We start from the raw sequence: 21,226 nt of genomic DNA, 5'->3' as shown, positions 1-21,226 counted from the left end.
GACTATCCGGGTGATTCAAGGACAACATCACGCAAAACATTTTGCTGTAGAATCATAAACAAGATAAGGAGGGTGCGCAAAACAACAAAGACACGCCTACCCGCCATTGTTGTTGACAGACTAGCGGTTCGTGCAAAGTCACAGAAGAAGTAGCTATCCTGGTATGGTGTCCACATTGGAACGTACGGGGTGCGTTTTGAAATCTTTGCACTCTGGAGCCCGGTTTCAAAAGTGATCGGTTTCAAGCTCTGAAACCAAGCCGCCGTGTGGACGAACTGCCCAAACGGTAAAAAACATGTGCAAGAAACATTGATAGAGGTTTCTTGTGAACGGGGACTAAAATCTAACCAAAACAAAACCAAACAAAACACAGATCATGACATAAACATTGCTACTGTGATTTTCCATATGTGAAAGCAAGAGACACAGACGGTTGCGCTTTTATCTATGACCCTTACAGGGCTCAGGAAAGAGAAGGCTCTCACAATCACACCCCTTAATTACACCATCTCTAGCTAACCATCAGGCCTCCTCCTCAACATTCCTCCAAAACGAGGGGGTCCCTCCCCACATTACTTTGAACCCTAAAATATGGCCTCAGCCCACTCATTCTGGTCCCACGCTTACCAGAGCAGCCTAAACAAACTATGGACACATACACATGTGCAAACACACAAAGCAATCAGATATGGCTTGAGATAGACCAACTGCGTGAATCTGTGATAAAGGTTCATAACATACTGAGAAGTGTTGCAATACTAAACAAATCATCAACATCTTTGGTTATTTCATGTTTGTATAATGACAATTTGTTGTTCTTGTTCAAGTTACAATTTGAAAATACATTGACTTTTTTTTTTTTTTTTTAATCTAATGCGATTGTGTAACCACACAGTAACACAGCCAGCTTTACCTGAATGAAACTACATCAGACAGGTGTGATAGAGTGAGAACACAATTCAGGGACCATTAGGGAAGATAATAAATCACAATGCAAATTAGAAAGCACAACACTGTCTTTTACCCTTTGCACCTCCCAGGCCTGTCATCACCAGAGAGACTTTCAGCTCCCTAAAAAAAAAGAAAAAAAAAAGAAAAAAAAAAAAAGAAAAAAAAAAGAGGAATAATAATAAGGGAGAGAACATCTGGCTGTACTCTGTAGCACTCACAGCTTGTTCTGCAATCCTCAGGTATCAATAGTAAATACAAGCCAGAGGACCAGTTCTGAAGATATTTACCCAAAAATGTTTAGACATTTGTTTATTAAATAAAAGATAACTAAATATGTCCCCCCAGGAGATGGATGAGGTGGATAGCACATCGATGAGACTCTCTGGCAGTTGCAATGCAGAGAGGTAGAGCTTGAGGGTCAGAGGTCATCATATCAGAGAAAGGAATGAGTTGGGAAGAGATCGTTATGACAGAGAACTATCCCTGTGTCCAGTTATCAGGAAAAAGGCTATCAAGGACAGTGGAGGCTATCTACGACACTGGAAAATCTCTCATGTTGACCACCAACAAGTCTGCTGGTGGAGTCAGTGGATTTCTCAGCAGCTCCGCAAACAGATACAGGGGAGCGGGTTCATTCGCCCAGTGGGATTAACCTCTGGACCACCTTTAAAGGCTTCAGCTAGGTGCCTGTGGGAAACTAATGAGAAATAATGAGGTCATCAGATCTCACTGATGGTCCGGTGTTCCTAGGACTTAAACATATTATCGTCATTATCTTCCAGCCGAGTTCTGCCTGGGAGTTACAGAATGAAGGAAGATGTTGGCGCTGTGAGAGGAAATTCAAAAGCTGTCGGGGCAATGTGATTATTGCGATGTCATTGGTGCTGCATGACTTTCGGATTCAGATGCATTTTAACTCGAGACATGAGTCATCAAGAGTCACTTGTCACACAGTAGTACATGCTTGGCAGAAGCCTGTGTCTGAGGAGGATGTGTACCAATTGTATCAAGGACACGCAAAACCTCATGTCAGCTTCAGTCAAATTTAGTTCCTCTGCAGGCCAGCAGTGTCAAGTGTAATCATGCAGTTTATTTATAAGAATATGCACTGCTTAGAGAAAGGGTGCTAAAATATCCTGGCAAAGATTGATTATGTTCCAACTTTTACATATCTGAGCAGGATATGATTTGTCACACCACTCATCTCAGACTCCTCGTGAAAGCCAACCAGACTTGATGTTGCATAGCAGGAGTGTCCATTTCCTAAAAGACCTGGCAATGTGAAAAGGAAAACAAGCCCTATTTTTTTCCATTCTTTGCCTCCAAGCTGAGTAGAACAGCTCTGACCTACTCTCTAGGCCTGGGGTTTGGCTGACATGGAAGCTTTGGCTTGCTCACTGCCACTCAGCCATGACACGCGGAGCTATGGATGGCAAGAGTTCACGGCAAAGGCCAGAGCTGCCATGTTCCTCCCGACTCTTTCCATGCTGTTTTTTTTTCCACATGGGTGCACCTCCACATGCCAATGTCAAACTAGGTGAAGCAAAGGTGGTATTCTTGTCAATCACAATGTCCTTTAGAGGGAAAGACGATAGCAAGCATTTTAGTGGCTCTCCTGGTTTCCTCCCGCAAAGAAATAGACAGCAGTTCACCAATGATCTGCTTCATTATCTTCACAGTCAGCTGCAACACTCACACAAACATGTCTTAAGTTCAGACAGTGGTCAAGCACACAGCATTTTTATAGTCACACAATCGTCGGCATTTTCAGCGCTTCAAAAAACATGCAACTTGCCGTCTGGCTTTTATGTCCTGAGGCAGGGCTTGCTTTGTTGTGATCATTGTATTATCTTCCAAATCTGAAAGTGTGGTTTGTAAAGCTGTGATGATTAAACGTCCCTCGGTAAAGAAAAGAGGCCAAAAGCAACTGGTAGTTCTGTTGGTCAGGCAATACAGTGGAAATACCCGCAAACTTCAGAATTTGACTAAGGAAGATAGGACCTGAATGAGGACGATTCAGGAAGAAAAAGCCGACAATCCAGTCTTTACACCTTCGGAACTCATTTCACAGATGTCCATTGTCATATGGCTGACATTTACCACAAACACGCCTAAGTCCTGTGATTGACAGGGACCTCAGACTATTTAAAAAAAATCCAAGGTAGTAATAAATACGCAAAAGAAAACACCTATTTATGTACTATAAAAAAAAAGGTAGTAAAAGAGAAATCACAATTGGTATGAGTGGCACACATATTTTATGTCACTAGATTATTTAAGCTGTTTCCAAACTGTTGCCAATCCTGTGCCCTGATCAGGCTGGATGCTATGGAGAGAAATTTGTGTCTTTATTTTCAATCAAACAAAAAAGGAATTTGCAATCAAAAAAAAATTTCAATCAAACAAAAAGGGGATTTGCAATCAAAAAAAAATTTCAATCAAACAAAAAGGGGATTTGCAACCTCAAATAAATTTTAATCAAACAAAAAAGGGTTTTCATATAAAATAAATATTTGCAAACAAAAAAAACCATTTCAAACATGGATTTGTATTTTAATAAAATCTTTTGCAAACATTTTTTTCGTTTTGTTTGCGAATCTGTTTTTTGGTTGCGAATCTGTTTTTTGATTGAAACCTGTTTTTTGGTTGCGAATCTTTTTCTGTGTTGTGTGGGCGGGGTCCTCCGTTCAACCGATGATAGAAGCCTTGTCATTGGTCAGCTTGGAAGCCGCTGCGACAACTTTCATTGGTCAGATAGGAATGGGGGTGTGACAATGTTCGTCTGACTATTTCCTGGTTCATTTTGTCCAGTCGCCGCCAGCATCGAGGTAAATATGACACCCCCCACTTCTAGTTTTCCGTTTTGTTTATCTGACATTTATCTAAAAGCAACCCTTGATCTATCGTTTATCCGGTGATTTGTTCTAACCATTACAATTAACGTAATCACTCACTCAGCATTGCTTAGCCATGTTAGCTAGCTAGGTAACTGATGGTCCGATACATGAGTCAGTCATGAAGCTATGTTGTTGGCAGTCAAAACACAAATATACGGCTAATTTGGGATAGCTGTTAGGATGAAGTTTTTTTGTTTTTTTTTTATACTCATAAAGAAACCTTTGCATTTGTTTCACATACAGGCAGGGCTGGGAATCGAATTTATTTACACTAGCTGCTTCCCCTAAATCTTGGATGTTTGAAGTAGAGATTAAATTCGTGATAATTCTGTGATTATTATTTATTGGTCCTGGTTGTTTACTGTATGAGTCAGATTGAAACAGAAGGGGAATCTGAGTTGTAGGTGTACTTTTGCAATTACACTGACTAGATTTTTTATTTTAGAGTGCGAGCAGACCAAGGGGTAGAAAATGTAGACATAGCGAGATGCATGTTTACTGTAAGAGGAGCAGGCCAAGGCAGTTTTATTGCTGGTAAAAGCGTACATAACCAGAGGAAAAAACTTTATATGAGTAAAAGTTCTTGGAGTTACTGTAGCTTTCATAAATGTATTTGATATTACAGATCCAGCAAGCTGAAGAGACACGAAGAGACCATCACGGTGAACACGGGATCGTTATACCTGACATCCACTGTCGTTTACCTGAGGAAAGACTTGTTGCTTTACGGCAAATCAATCCAAACAAGGAGTCCTTGAGTTTTGGTCGCGTCATTTATTTGCAGACTCTCAATGTTGCTTCTAGTGCTAGTGTCTCGCGGCCCAAAGGGTCATTTAAATTTATGTAAAAAATGAAAATAAATTCCTGTGTAAAACAGTTTGACATTTATTTCATAAAAAAAAGCATGCATATGAACTAACAACCAGTCAATTATTCAGCATTTTATAGATTTTATACAGACATTTTTCTCAAGAAATGATTGGCCTGCCAACAAGAAATCAAGAAAGCTCAGAAAATGAACTGTTAAACTTAAAACAAACATTTTGGTAGGAACAGCCTGTAATTACTCAAAAAAAATGAAATGGATGTGATTTTTTTTTTTTTGCCCTTTCAATTACACTGTGTCAAATCTGGCATCAAAGGTGATAGCAGTCAGTAGATGTGATTTAAAGGAATGGTAATCACTCATATGAGCAGTTGGAAATGTAATGGTGTTTGTGCAGGGGGTAACATAATGTGTGACCTGGCATGTGTACCTCACAATTGTGGTCAAAGTTTATTGATATTTTAAATTGCTCTCTGTCTGACATAAGCAGGTGCTTGTGGCCCTGCTCAGTTATCCACAGCATCACCTCATGAAGAGAGGTGACCAACCACCAACTTCATCTTCTGCATCTAAAAAGTAAAGAAAAGTGTGCTTGAATTAAGTACCAAACATGTAAAAAAAAAAATTCTGACAAAGTTATGTTTGACACATGTTTTGAACATTATTGAAACAGGAAAACTACAATGAAACAATCACAGGAACTAAATGTATTTATATTACGTAATTTGTCACTTCCTCTGTATTTCAAACACCCAAGACATAAATGTAGCAGAGGCTACTTATTTCAATGACCAGAACTTCTCATAAGTGATTAATAATTAGCATTTTATTAATGTAATGATGTAATGTAATAAAATAATCATGAATAAGCATAATAACAGCTATCTCAGCAGGCCGTTTATTTGGGCCGTTTCTCGTACCAACAAAACATCACGATTCATGACTAGACTAACCAAAATCAAACGGTTACGTGGCCTGGATCCTAGTAGTAGCAGTGTCACCGCTTTGACGGTGCATGAGTTCCCCCTCTTTTTCAACCTGACTCGTACAGTAAACAACCAGGACCAATAAATAATAATCACAGAATTATCACGAATTTAATCCAAGATTTAAGGGAAGCAGCTAGTGTAAATAAATTCGATTCCCAGCCCTGCCTGTATGTGAAACAAATGCAAAGGTTTCTTTATGAGTATAAAAAAAAAACAAAAAAACTTCATCCTAACAGCTATCCCAAATTAGCCGTATATTTGTGTTTTGACTGCCAACAACATAGCTTCATGACTGACTCATGTATCGGACCATCAGTTACCTAGCTAGCTAACATGGCTAAGCAATGCTGAGTGAGTGATTACGTTAATTGTAATGGTTAGAACAAATCACCGGATAAACGATAGATCAAGGGTTGCTTTTAGATAAATGTCAGATAAACAAAACGGAAAACTAGAAGTGAGGGGGGGGGTTATATTTACCTCGATGCTGGCGGCGACTGGACAAAATGAACCAGGAAATAGTCAGACGAACATTGTCACACCCCCATTCCTATCTGACCAATGAAAGTTGTCGCAGCGGCTTCCAAGCTGACCAATGACAAGGCTTCTATCATCGGTTGAACGGAGGACCCCGCCCACACAACACAGAAAAAGATTCGCAACCAAAAAACAGGTTTCAATCAAAAAACAGATTCGCAACCAAAAAACAGATTCGCAAACAAAACGAAAAAAAATTTTGCAAAAGATTTTATTAAAATACAAATCCATGTTTGAAATGTTTTTTTTTGTTTGCAAATTTTTATTTTATATGAAAACCCTTTTTTGTTTGATTAAAATTTATTTGAGGTTGCAAATCCCCTTTTTGTTTGATTTAAATTTTTTTTTGATTGCAAATCCCCTTTTTGTTTGATAGAAATTTTTTTTTGATTGCAAATTCCTTTTTTGTTTGATTGAAAATAAAGACACAAATTTCTCTCCATAGGATGCTGGTTTGCAGCGAACATATCTGAAGTTTTTGTGTGGTTACTGATCACTGCAGAGGGGCAAGAGCAACTATGTTCGCGGCGAGCCTATATGTGTATGTGAATCGCAGCAGGGGTGCGGGGGGCTTCCTGGAAATTGCGCTCAAGAAAGAAAGATAGAAGGAAAAAGGCATTCCATCGGCCAAAAAGCTTGTTTGCGATGGGAATTTACTCTTTGTATTATGAAATGTGACATAGATTTGGATGTACATAAAGCAACCCACCATGTGACTATTGCTACAAATATGCTACACATTTCCTGTGGAGCGGTGAATTGACATCCACAAACACTAGTGTGGGCCTGTGTGGACGATAAGCACCCCTGGGGCTAATGCTGTACAAGTATCACATATAAAGCTATCCCTAAACTACTAAAAGACTTTTGCACCCATAATAAATCGACACGTGGCTATATACTGTATGAGGCTTCACAACTAATTAAGTAGAAGCATGTATTGGGCTGCTTGGAATGCAAACCAAACCGGTTTGGGTTCAGCTTTTTCAAATAAGTGTTTTACAAATAGCCATGTGCTTTTCATCTAATATCCGACTAAACTTGGAAAGCTCAATACAAACACATATGCTAAGTGAAATTTAAGCAGCTGGTAGAATGTGGCCATTGTAACCGGGGCAGCAAACAGTTTACAAAAACGTAACCTACCATGTACAGTGTTTGTGATTGGGAGTCCATATAATTCAAGAGGCCACAGTAGCACACATGACCACATTCAGACGGACAATAATTTTAGCACCAGAACAATATGCCAGCATCCTCAATTTTGTCATAAATTACAGTTTAAAACAACCAGGGGCTTAACTTGAGTTTGCTCAGCAATGTGAAAATATCTTCAAGACACTATATGTATGTAATTCAAGGGCATGCAAAAATAATGCACCATGTGATAAAGAGCTACTCATGTACTTGTATTTTAATTTGTCTCACGATGCACATGACGGAGGAACAGACTGGCTGACATCCCTAAAATAGTGGTGACGAACTGTAATTTAACGATGACAGAAAGACGGTTAAAGTAACAAGGACGGAGTGATGGACTGACAATGACAGATTTGGTCGGGTTGAAATAATGATGGACTGACAATGATGAATAAAGATTGATTGCCTGGCAAAATTTACTGATTTACTATAAGCTTTGTTTGTCCAACATTAATTCAGCACCTATAGGCAATTCCTAATGCAACATGCATGACATCAGAGTGATTTTTAACAACTGTGACAAACAAAGATGGGACATATAAGTACAATTATGTAATTTACTGCAAATTTGCTCTATAGGCGTTTTTCCTCCGCTGGAACTTTTGGATAACTTTTCAGTTTACCTTGGTAAAATTCAGTTTGGGCGTTTTTCCACCAACAACAATTACCAGGGTAATTGAATTCCCCAGAGGGCATCCAAGTACTATCTCAGCAGCAGGGTCTTGCTGAGCCAAGCAGGAACTTTGAGGGGGCGGGCTTCAATGACCATGGCTGATTGGTCAAATTTGGGGGCGTTGTTTTTACATCGACTGGACTCAGTCAAACTTATTCGAATTAATTACCGAGAACTCGAAGACGCTGTGGAAACACAATTCTAAATACCTTTACAACCAAAAACTCCCTTTACCCCAGAACTCAAAGTTCCTGGTCTTGTTGGTGGAAAAACAGCTTATGTTGCCAAAAAAAAAAATTCTAATTGCAGTCATTTTACTTTTGTTCATGAAGTCGTCTTCAAAGAGTTGATTGTGATACCTTCTCTTCTGCGCGCTGAAGTTTTTATGTTTTGAAAGTGGCTTTCCGTCTTTAAGTCAATAGGATTGGGTGAAAACGTTGAGCAATCTTCCAATGGTTTCTACATGTTCATATTATTGTGCCTAAAGATTTTGGCACCTTCCATTTGGGCTTCATTTGAGTTTGTCTGCCAGGAGTTTGGCTCAGAGAACCACGAGTTCAAGTTCCTCTCTGTTTTCATAAGAAGCAGTCAGCCAACACCTCCTGCCCCATGTAAACCTATAAAAGATCTCTCACACGCTTGCTCAATCTCTCTATCTCCCTCCCTTTTCTCTCTTTCTCATGTTAAAATTGTTATTAGAACTGAGCGCTATATGAGGAGGTGAGGGAGATATTCAATTAATTGGATTTTGGAGTCTGTGATTTGCTGGCAACCAGTCCAGTGTGTACCCTGACTCTCACCCGAAATCAACTGGGATAAGCCCGAGCGCACTTGCAACCAAAGCAAGGATATGCGGTTCAGAGATGGACCGATGGCTGGATGCACTTACAACAATTATGAATATTGCATAAAAAATAGTTTTCAAGAACAACGATTGATTACATTAATCATATTTACAGTTTACTCAATGCTCAGGTAAAACAACATGCATATACAGTACATGTATCATATGTTGCTTTGTAACGAGAACAAATCAAAGTTTAAATTTGTTAAATTAATAGAGTTGTAGAGATTTCTCATATTTAGCGGCATTGCTGTTGAAAGTTAATGCTTTATCACACTGTAGTCAAAATACACTTGATGGTGTGGAATCTGGAAAATTCAGCTGTCACTGGCTAGATGTTCAAAGTCTAAAATGACTATGACTGCCAATAAATAACACAGTCTGGTGAAAGAATCCGCAAGCTTGCACAAAAAAAAATTGCCAAGAGACATTAGCTTGATGCCTTAATGATAATATGCCATCGTCTTTGTAGCTCAAACAGTATTCAATGACATGGCTAACTTTTGTCCTTCTCACTCTTTATCGATCAATATGACAAAATAGAAATAGAAATGACCATCATAAGGGGTCTTTGAGCCTGCTTTGTCTGGTCACCTAGGACCTTCATACAATGGGTGAACCTGCCAGGGGCATAAAGCCCCATAAAGGATCACTGGACTCCTCCAATTAAGGTGAAAGCTCAGGCTGGGGATGCACAGCCTCATATTGCAAAGATCTGTACACAATTGTACACTGGATAGTGAAAACATCCCAGTTCTTGCAAGGCCAGCATGCTTTGTTCATGTTTGGTATGGTCTAGACCTGCATAATATGAGTCTATGTGCTCCAGTTCCTATATATCTACTAACTTTGTAAACCCTTTGAAAACAACATTTCATTGGCCAGAATCAACAACCTGATCATTCCTAGGAGTGTGCTAAAAAAATCGATACGGCAATATATCGTTGCGGGCCTTATTACAATACACGTATCGATACGAAGGCGTCAGAATCGATATTGCTCATTAACTTTAAATAGGCAGTTAACGTTTGCCTTTGCAGCTTGCATCGTACTTAAAAAATAAAAACCAGCAGCGTCTTTGAAGTTAATTGCCTCATATCGGCTCATGCCTATTAATACATTTTCCCGGTGTGTCTGTGAAAGCTGCTCCTTGCTCTGCAGTGAGTGCACATTTAGACCAGGCATGCTGCTAGGTGGTAAACCAGAAGTGCTACTGACAAAAACATTTTTGATAGTCAGCATAACAAACATATCCTTTAGGTATACATATGACTGTTATTATAAAATGTGAGAAAATTAATGCAATATATCGGGATACGTATCGCCTTGAAGATCAAGTATTGGGATACATATGTATTGCGATACGTATCGTATCGTATCGTGACCCCTGTATCGTGATACGTATCGTATCGTGAGGTTGGCGGCAATACCCAGCCCTATAATCATTTCTATTCAAAGTAAATTTGTTGTACTGCTACAGACAAATGTTGATCACAGATACAGTACTGTTTTCCTGGGAGTGTATGATATGAGGAAACTGAGGTGGTGTGGGGAAAGGACGTAATCTGTACAGTATGCAGGACAAAAAAAGCTCCGTCTCACTTACTGGAACACATGTTGAGTTCGGGGCTGCGCATGCCGTAGTAACCAGCCGGACAGTCATGAAGACATTCGCCATATTGTCTCATCCTTTCTCTCCGCAGAAACAGGAAAAGTTTGGGCTGGCAGTTTACACAGCCGTTGTCTCTGGAGCACACTGAGCAGCCTTTACAGATGGGGTACGCTCCATAGCTAGCTGCAAGACATAATGGAGAGGCAATCATCAAAAGAGGGGGGAAAAAAAAAAAAAACTTTAAAATGTTAAATTCCACAAACTTTGATCATCACTTTGTGTTCAGATCTTGGTCTCTGGTCCAATACTTTACATTGGTAGTAAAAATAACTAACAAATAAAATTAAGTACAAACTCAGCGTTCCCTCAACTTCGTGCTTACTGTGTGCTGCTGTCATTTTTGTAGTCACATTTGACTAAACAAACCTTTGATCCATTTTCTATAGACCAACTTTGGATAACATTGGTGGTACACTCTAAACCAGGGGTGGCCAAGTTTGGTCCTCTAGAGCCCCTATCCAGCCTGTTGTCCATGTCTCCCTCCTTCGGCGCAGCTGAATCTAATGATCAGCTAATCAGCAAGCTTTGCAGAAGCCTGATAACGATCCTGATCATGAATCAGGGGTGTTAGTGGAGAGAAACATGGAAAACAGGCTGGATAGGGGCTCTCGAGGACCGAACTTGGCCACCCCTGCTCGAAACGGATTGCCTGTCAATCCCAGGGCACTTGTAACAAATAATCGTTCAGACATAATAGGCACTTTAGAGTCTTCAGTAAACCAAACATGCACTCACCAGATCTGATTAAAACTAGCGCATGCAAGTGTGAAACCATTTTGTATTTTCCCATTAACTTTGGCGTTTTCCCAGATTTAATTTATATTTTGCTTTTACTTTCATATGTTTCAATACATTGGTGACACAAAACAATGACTGATGAAGGAATGGGGAATGTTTAATACATGCTTCCTCAATCCTGGTTCTCGAGGGCCATAGTTCAAAGGTTTTAGAAGTTTCACTACAACGCACCTGAATCAAATAATCAGATCATCAGCAAGCTCTGCATAAGCCTAATAACGATCCTGATCTTTAGAATCATTTGTGTTGGAAGATGAAAATATGTAAAACCTGCTGGACTCCAGACCTCCAGGATTGCGGAAGCCTGGTTTAATACAATAACAGTTGCTTGTATTTTCAAATGTGAAAATCTTGAGTACAGGAACAAAAATGCATAAAACATCTAAAAACTGCCCTTATAAATCCTGATTAGTTATGAATGTGATGTGAATGTGATAATTGTGGTCAGAGCTGGCATCCACGATGATTCAGTTAAGAAACTTGTCGAAAGAACCAAAAAGCCGCAGTGACTTGTCTCGGCTCAAGTTGCTTGTGGAAGACAAAGATTCCAATATAAAGACAGCCATTTTCCACGATATGTGACTTTCTGTGTGATGTCCTTAGCATTGCATTCACCGGAAAAAGTCCTTGGGCAAATCCAGTCTCTTCAAATATGGGAAATGTCAGTTAATCCTCGCCAAGTCTTAAATATCCCAAGCAGTGACCACGCAACAGCGCTGATCCGACTCAGCGCCCTATGCGTAATAAAACAGTACACAAAAAAGACTGGACAAACCTTAAAAGACGGCGCAGAGTTTGCCTGCTTTATTGGCCATGGATCATCATATTAGATTTCACTGGATAGATTCACCCAGATGAAAGTGAGAGCTACGATGGACCAGCGCAAGTATTGGTTTATAATTATGTGAATGTCAGTCAATTGATGCTGCTATGATCTCAATGTTTAAAAAACATTTTCTGTGTGCTCAGAGACTCTTTTAGTGTTATTTTTATTCCCAATATAAACAAATTTTCCTTCAGTGAAACTGAATGGAAGTGGAATGGAAAATGCCCGCCCTCCTGCCCCCGACTTCTCGATCGCCGATCAGCCCGGGTTATGTTGCAAAATGCCCCAAAAGAGTTCAGGCAGCAAATGGAGATAACTGTTACAGTACACTGTGTTGTGAAATGTGTTCATGTTTGCTACAACATTTTAAACATCTGGAATTTAAAAAGGAAGTTAACTTTTTTTTTTTAACAATAATATGTCCCATGCAGTTCCAATGGTTTAAATATGGTGTTTTGGTTAATATTTATATTTGGTATGAGTTAAGCAGCAAAATCCAGCCATTTTTATCCATCCCAGGGGCGGCCATTTTGCCACTTGCTGTCAACTGAAGATTGTAACGGCTGTCAGCTCGCACTTTTGCTTTTTTAGTGTCAATCTTGGCGGCTGGCACTTGCGCTAAAAATAACTTTGGCATGGATGATAAACACTGCTGCTTCCTCGGTACAGTTCAATATCAAGTAAACAGACCTACCATCACTTGAATGCTACTTTCTTGCTCATCATTCTGTCCCGGCTGGCCTTGTTGTTGCGCTAGCAGTGACAATAGAGAGAACGCAGTGCGGTACGTGCGAACTCCACTGACTACAATGCAAACACGTCGCCGAACCGCCTCCCCCGCTTTTGGTGTGAACCCAGCATAAGGCTGACTCCCGCTTTAATCATGATGTCAAAGTCATGATGTGTACATTTTTATCAATGTTAATCTCGAGTAATTTTTTACATCAGACCTCTCTAAAAATGTCAAGGCAGAGAACTCATTTATTTTATGTCTCAGTTATTGGATTTCATTATATTGTGCAGATGAATTGTAATGTAGCCAGTGAGTCTCTTTTTTTTTTTTTTTTTTTCAGTCTTATTCTTTGATCAATGTCTGCCTTAATTGTCAATCTGCATGAAAAACATTGAATTTACACATGCTAAAAAATCCTGCAGTGACAGCAAAGGAAAGACATCTTGGCAAACGTAATGAACTGCGTGGCTGGAAAGCTAATTCTCTGGTTTCTTTTAAACTTGCTCATTGGCTGTGTGCTATCAATAGAATCATTAAAATAGTAGAAAAATAAAATCTGAGGCTGCACTGCAGTCATTTTAGATCTGGCAGGTCAGATAAAGAATTAGTGGGTGACAAATCTTTTCACTTTGCTGAGAATTTGTATTGTATAATATGTTCAACACCTTTCAGCAGATCCCACGTTCTGGTTTGAGCATAAAACGGGACAAGAAAGAAAAGGAATGGCTGGATAGTGTGGAGACAACCTCTAATGCTGATCTTGGGAGATTAGCTTGTATTTTTCTGTGGAAAGGTTTTGAGGTTCAGGCCACAGGTATGTCAGAAAGCAGGCCATATTTCACAGTGTCTGGGGCTGAACTGTCCCATACCAGTTAGTGCACACAAATCCGCCAGCAGGTTTCAGCAATTGTAAAATACAAAACACTTGTTAATCTGTTGTTTGACATGGAAATAACAAACTGAAACTTTGATTTCTAAAAAATTGTGAGTGGCAAAACATGAGATGAGATCTGAGAAACTCAAGCAAGACTGACCTAGATTGGAAGGAATATATTCTTAAATGTGCTGTGCGTTGCGGTCTTTTATTGTTTCTTTTGGTACAATACAGACAAACATTGAAGTGCATCTTTTCAAATGTCTTTTGCATTTTTACACAAACATCTGTCTGCATCTTGTCTTCATCATGTAGTGCCATAAATCTTTTTGGCTTGTTTTAGATTTGTCTTCCTCTGTCAGTCATGTTAAAACACAAGCGACTTAGATCTAGAAGTGTTTATTGTGAGATGATGTATTTGAGGTTTACCATATTGAATATGTTCAAAACTGGATAGAGGCACACACGCCATTTGAAGAGCCACTCCCTGCATTCGATAAAGTGGATCGTTTTTGGTTTCAGCCGCAGAATACATATGATGGCAAGCGAAACAAGTCCACAATTACCACTTCTAACATTCAAAGTGAACATTCCACCGTGCCTAAAGCGTTGTTTTTATGAAATACAGGGTCCATGCAAACATCAGTTTTTCTTACTCAGTGTGACAGGCCTGCAAGGCAAATAACTTGTCTAAGGCCACTGGTCTTCAGGAACCACATTAAAACCTTTTCAAATATCCTCTGCCTCACCCGTCCACAATCTATTGTGACAGCTAGGTTATGAATTAATGTGGTGTGCTACACAGAGATTATATTTATATTTTTATAGTTTGGATTTACAAAGGAAAATGTATTCAATGTGCACAATATGTTTGAAAAAACATTTCAGTTCAACAGTTTTAGTCTTATTTGCCTTCTATGAGATTCATTATTAAAATTTAAAAAACAACACCTGAAAGCTAGTAGTTAAACTAGCTGTCAATACAGCTATATTCAATAATATACAGTCCCATACAAAAGACAAGACTGAAAACATTTGATTTTGACAACAATAGATGAATATGCAACTAGAAAAGAACATTTCTGCTTTTTGTCCAGATATTAAATCTGGTACTGTCTGATAGATATAGTAAATATATTATTTCTAAAAAAAAAAAAAAAGTACCACATATTTTAGGTGACCAAAAGTTAATAGAACAAGCCTAAAAACCACTAGGACTGGGTATTAATTCTAATTTCCTCTATCAATTCGTTTTTTTTGTTTGTTTTTTATTTTCTATTCAATTTGATACACTTCAATTCAATCTGACATTGATCATCACATCAATTTTTCTTAAATATCAAGGACATGAACAAAAAATCCACAAATATTAAATTCCAAATTAAATTTTGCGGCGGCAGAATCTGCTTAAATGATTAGGTTTATTAATGAAGTAGCACGTGTTATAATCACTTAAGTGTTACACAAACGTTGACATCAGCAAGGATGAGATGAAAATATTTTCATAACGAATTCAATAATTTTATATATGAATTAAAAAGATTCTGAATTGTCTTGTGCAATAAGTCAGGTATTTCACAAATGTAAGAAAATACTTTTAAAGGGATACTTTACTTATTTAGCCATTTTTGGCAGTCAAACATTAATATTTTGACAATAATAAATTTGATATTTTCATTAATTTTCATGTACAATTAGTACCATTAAAAATACATTTTGCAACTTGCTGTCGACTGAAAATGACATCACAAGGACCCAGGTAAACAATCACAGCTCAGCTTGTGAATGTCACATGACCAAACCTAGAAAACAGATGAGCTGTGATTGGTTACCTGAGCTCTTGTGATGTCATTTTCAGTCGACAGCAAGTTGCAAAATGTGTTTTTAAAGGTACTATTTGTACGTGAAAAATAATGAAAGTATCAAATTAATTATAGCAAAAATATTAACTTTTTATTGCTATAATGGGCTAAATAAGTCAAGTATCCCTTTAAATTTATGTGAACAGTAAATTTCAAGAAAACAGTAAGATACAAAAAAAATGGCCTTTAAAATTCCATTTTCTTCTGAATTTATGGGAAAAAAGAGATATTAATATGCGGCCTAATAGATTATTGGATTTATTAATTGATACCAGGCTCGAAAAGGATAATCAACTCAATATCGATTATTTGATTTTTTAAACCCAAACCTAATAACCACATGACATCATTAAACTTTTCCATTCTTCTTTGTCTTTCTTGTTCAGGCTTTCATGTGTACTTCTCGCATTTGTTGGTTAGCAAGTTTCAATCTTATTGTTAAGTGAATATAGTATATGGTGATGGTCATGAACTGTTTTTAATTGTCTCAGTTACCAATGGCTGCCATTTTCTTTGGATTTCCCATCTGACATCTGTTCCTGAGTACACTAGTGGTTTCTTTCTTCAGGCAGTTCCAAATGGTTGGACTGGATATGGCCAATTTTTGTGCAATGGCCTGAGATATTTTCCACCTCTCAGTTTCACAAAGGCTTGTTTTTCAACCAAAGACAACTCTATTCAGTTACACCTGGTTACACCACTACAATCAACAGGCAAAACCCAGATTTGAAACTGAGTGTAGCCGTTCAATGATAATTATTGGTTGGATGATTGATATAATACAAACAATAATACACACCTGTCTACATAATCCAGTATTTTTGCTCACATGAAACATGAGCGTGCTCAAACAAAAGGTGCTATCTTCTAAGTTGTGTATAAAATCCAAATAAATGAACAATTGAAATGTCAATCTTTTGTTGTCAACCTGCATTCGTTCTGAAACAGTAATAGCAGGATGGACTTCAAATCTCAATTTGACTTCAAAAACTTCAAATTATTGGCTGATGAGAGTTTATAAAACACCAGTAGTGACAAGGCGGGGTCAGGTAGGACTCAGACGCAGGCGTGAGGTAGGCCACCAAGGCAGCAGGTTTATTTCCGGCCAACAGAGGTCTCCTCTCAAACTGAGAGGAGAACAGGGAGGGGAAAAAGTGGAGAACAAAAAGCGCTCCACTAGGGAGGAAAAAACAGGCAAAAGGTACTGGGGACAACAGAAAGCGCTCCGCTAGGGAGGAAAAAGGGCACAAGGCAAAAGGGGTAACTAAAGGCGCTCCAAAAGGGAGGAAAAGGCACAAAAACAAGGCAACAACGCTAGGCAACATGAACGGGGACATAAGGACTGTGGACGCTTCCATGCACTGACGGTGACACTTCGGCACTGAGGGGAGAATGCAGCTGGCTTTTATTGTGTGGGTTGATTGGTGGCAGGTGGTGATAATCATGGGCGGGGACCGGTAATGAGTGAGCGGCAGGAAGGGCAAGTGACCTGGGGTGAGAGGAGAGTTAGGATTTCAAAGTAAAACGGGAAACATGGATAACAAAACAAAAGCATGGGCCGTCACGCCGGTGGCGGCGTGACAGTACCCCCCCCCTCAACGGCCGGCTCTTGACGGCCCAGGAATGTCAGGGTGCTCAGCGTAAAAGTCGTCAATGAGGGAGGGATCAACGATGAACCGGGAGGGGACCCATTGTCTTTCCTCCGGGCCGTACCCCTCCCAGTCGACAAGGTATTGCCTCCCGCGGCCCCGATTACGAACATCTAAAAGTTTTCTGACCTTGTAAACGGGGCCGCCTTCAATCATCTCTGGGGGGGGTGGGTCGGGTTCGGAGGGTACAAGTGGGCTTTCGTGGACCGGTTTGACTTGACTGACATGGAATGTAGGATGAACTCTGAGGGATCTTGGCAGGCGGAGTCGAACGGCAGCTGGACCTAAAGTCTTGGTAACAGGGAAAGGCCCCACAAATCGCGGGGCCAGCTTAGGACATGGTACCTTGAGTCGAAGGTGTTTGGCAGACAGCCACACCCGTTGGCCTGGGCGGTAGTCGGGCGCCGGTCTCCTCTTCCGGTCGGCGGCCCTCTTTACCCGGTCTCCCTGGCGTTGAAGCGCCATCCGGGCCGCCGACCAGACTTTGTGGCATCGACGGACCATGGCCTGAACCGAGGGGACCGTTGCCTCCTCTTCTAGCTCGGCGAAGAATGGGGGATCGTAGCCATGGACACATTTGAACGGGGTGAGACCTGTGGCAGATGTGGGTAAAGAGTTATGTGCGAGCTCGACCCAAACCAGGTAAGTGCTCCAGGTAGTCGGGTTCTGGGAGACGAGGCATCGGAGTCCAGTTTCGAGTTGCTGGTTCAATCTTTCAGCCTGCCCATTGGCCTCCGGGTGGTATCCTGACGTCAGGTTGGCCTTGGCTCCTAGGGCTTTGCAGAATTGCGTCCAGAAACGGGAGACGAACTGTGGTCCACGGTCGGAAACGATGTGTAAGGGGAAACCATAAAACCTGAATATGTGGTGGATCATGATGTCTGCTGTGGTCTTGGCGGATGGGAGCTTGGTTAGTGGGATGAAACGAACCATTTTAGAGAATCTGTCGACGACTGTGAGGATTGTGGTTTTACCATGGGATGGGGGTAGTCCGGTCACAAAGTCCAATGATATTTCTGCCCATGGTCTGGATGGGATTGGTAGCGGTTGGAGAAGGCCCATCCGGGACTGACTTGAGGTCTTGTTGCGAGCACAAGTCGGACAGGCAGCTACGTACTCTTTTATCGTGGTTTCCATAGCCGGCCACCAGAATCTCCGGGCAACAGCATACATGGTCCTGCGGACTCCAGGGTGACAAAATAGTCGTGATGTGTGAGCCCAGTGGATTACCTGGGCTCGGAGCCCCTCAGGTACAAAGAGCCGCCGTGGAGGGCATGCCGTGGGAGGAGTGACATCTCGAAGAGCCTTCTTGACGTCGTCTTCAATCTGCCATCTCATGGCCCCGACTATGCAGTCGCGGGGCAAAATGGTCTCAGGCTCGGCGTTCAATGGCTCGGACTCGTGGATTCTTGACAAGGCGTCAGCCTTGACGTTCTTACTGCCGGGTCTGTAGGTCAGAGAGAATACGAAGCGGTTAAAAAACAAAGACCATCTGGCCTGTCGAGGGTTGAGTCTTTTGGCCTGGCGTAAGTATTCCAGATTTCGGTGGTCGGTCCAGATCACGAAGGGGAGTTCGGCGCCTTCCAACCAGTGTCTCCACTCTTCGAGAGCCACTTTTACAGCTAGGAGCTCCCGATCACCGACCGAGTAGTTGCGTTCAGCTTTAGATAATTTTCGTGAGAGGAAGGCGCAGGGATGTGTCTTGCCGTCCTCTTGACAACGCTGGGACAGGACTGCCCCAATACCAATACTCGAGGCGTCCACCTCCACCACGAACTGGCGCTTGGGGTCAGGGACTCTGAGGATTGGGGCATTAGTGAAGCGAGCTTTTAAGTCCTTGAATGCCCCTTCTGCTTCCGTGTTCCACCTAAATCGAACCTGTGGGGAGGTCAAGGCGTGCAGGGGGGCGGCAATGGTGCTGAAGTTTCTGATAAATCGCCGGTAGAAGTTGGCGAATCCGAGGAATTGTTGTATCTTCTTTCGTGAGTCCGGCGTGGGCCAATCTCGCACGGCGCTGACCTTGTCCGCTTCCATCTCCACTTTTCCGGGTGACACGACGAATCCCAGGAAGGAGATGGTGTTGACGTGGAACAGGCTCTTTTCCGCTTTCACGTACAGCCGATGATCCAGCAGGCGTTGCAAGACTCGACTCACGTGGTCTCGATGGCTTGCTTGGTCAGGAGAGTAGATCAGGATGTCATCCAGGTAGACGTACACAAAGTGGTCGATGAAATCCTTGAGTACTTCGTTTATCATGGCCTGGAAGACTGCTGGAGCGTTCGTGAGGCCAAAAGGCATGACCAGGTATTCGTAATGTCCCCGGGGAGTGTTGAAACCAGTCTTCCATTCATCTCCCTCGCGGATCCGGATGAGGTGATAGGCGTTCCGGAGATCGAGCTTTGTGAAGATCTTAGCTTGTTGCAACTGGTCGAACACCGATGACATCAATGGCAGTGGGTACCGGTTCTTAACCGTGATGTCGTTCAAGGGGCTGTAGTCAATGCATGGGCGTAGGGATCCATCCTTTTTGCTCACAAAGAAGAAGCCTGCGCCAGCAGGTGAGGAAGACGGTCGGATGAGGCCGGCTTTCAAGGAGTCGTCAATGTAAGTGTTCATGGCCTGGCGTTCGGGTCCTGAGACCGAGTACAGTCTCCCCTTGGGGATGGTTGATCCGGGGATCAAGTCAATCGGGCAGTCATAAGGTCGATGCGGAGGAAGAGTCATGGCCTTGGTTTTACTGAATACCTCCCGCAGGTGGTGGTAGCAGGAGGGAACGGTGTGCAGGTTCGGGTATTCCTCTTGAGTGGACGAGGCGAGGGACACCTGGTGAACCTGGGCTGTGGTGGTCCGAGATGCTGTTTGTTCCAACCCGTGAGTCATACAGTCCTTTCCCCACTCCAGTATGACTCCGGAGGTCCAGTCGATCCTGGGGTTGTGTAAGCGCAGCCAAGGGAGTCCCAGAACCAAAGTGGGGGAAGAAGCATGGAAAACATGGAAACGAAGAGTCTCGAGGTGCTGTCCGATTCGTACTTCCAGGGGTTCGGTTATGTGGGTGATACTGAAGAGCTCCTTGCCATTCAGCGCTCTAGCCTGGATGGTCAGAGGAAGGGGTTCGGTGGTGGCTCGTACTTTCTTTACGAGGCCCCAGTCCATGAGGCTCTCGTCGGATCCGGAGTCGATGAGGGCTGCCAGCTCGGTGGTGAGATTGCGGTGGGTTATCCGGATTTGCGTGAGCCTGCGATCCTTGGCGGGTCGGGGTGACGGGAAACTCACCGGTGAGCTTCCTTTAGCGGTGCAGGTTCCCACCAGGTGGCCAAGATCGCCACAGTAGAAGCATCGGCCCTCTCGGCGGCGACGCTGTCGCTCCTCGGGCGTTAGCCGAGCCCTTCCAAGCTGCATGGGTTCCTCTCTGGCGTGACCCACCTCCCCTGGTTCTGGTTGGGGTGAAAAGATGGGCTGCGGCCTCCCTGTCACCAGTGGCCGTGACCAGGAGGTGGGTTCCTCCCTCCTTCGGAGTCCGCCGATCGTGGTCAGTTCCTGGCGACGGTGATCGGTGCGGATCGCGAGGGAGATTAAAGCGTCCAAGTCCGTGGGAAGTTCCACGGGAATCAGAAGTTCTTGAATAGCGGGTGAAAGTCCTTTCATGAAGTGATCATGTAGCGCTGTGGCGTTCCAGCCACTGTTCGTGGCCAATGTTCGAAAACGGACAGCGTAATCGCTGACAGGCTCTTTGCCTTGCTGAAGTCGGCTCAGTGCTCGTGCCTTCTCTCGGTCATTGTTTTCTGGGTCAAAGACTTGGCGCAAAGCGAGTTGAAAGTCCTGTACGCTTTGGCAGACCGAGGAACCCCTGGCCCATTCCGCGGTCGCCCAGGTTTTGGCCCGTCCCGTCAGGTGA

General features: G+C 42.1%; 1 protein-coding gene and 1 long non-coding RNA gene across 2 annotated transcripts in view; one reads left to right on the top strand and one right to left on the bottom strand.

The window, feature by feature from the left end:
• rspo2 (R-spondin 2) overlaps positions 1-21,226 on the bottom strand; it is an 85,893-nt gene that overhangs the window by 34,054 nt on the left and 30,613 nt on the right. The window contains exon 3 of the mRNA XM_077528175.1: positions 10,524-10,712. Within this exon, the coding sequence (XP_077384301.1) occupies positions 10,524-10,712 (189 nt within the window). The remainder of the gene's footprint in view (positions 1-10,523; positions 10,713-21,226) is intronic.
• Positions 3,731-4,724, top strand: LOC144022950 (uncharacterized). The gene is made up of 2 exons (XR_013284445.1): positions 3,731-3,779; positions 4,474-4,724. It is a non-coding gene; the product is annotated as an uncharacterized LOC144022950 (long non-coding RNA).

This window comes from Festucalex cinctus, chromosome 7 (assembly GCF_051991245.1).
Source record: "Festucalex cinctus isolate MCC-2025b chromosome 7, RoL_Fcin_1.0, whole genome shotgun sequence".
Lineage (NCBI taxonomy): Eukaryota > Metazoa > Chordata > Actinopteri > Syngnathiformes > Syngnathidae > Festucalex > Festucalex cinctus.
Note: the sequence above shows the minus strand (reverse complement) of the source record. Positions and strands in the feature narration are given on the sequence as shown.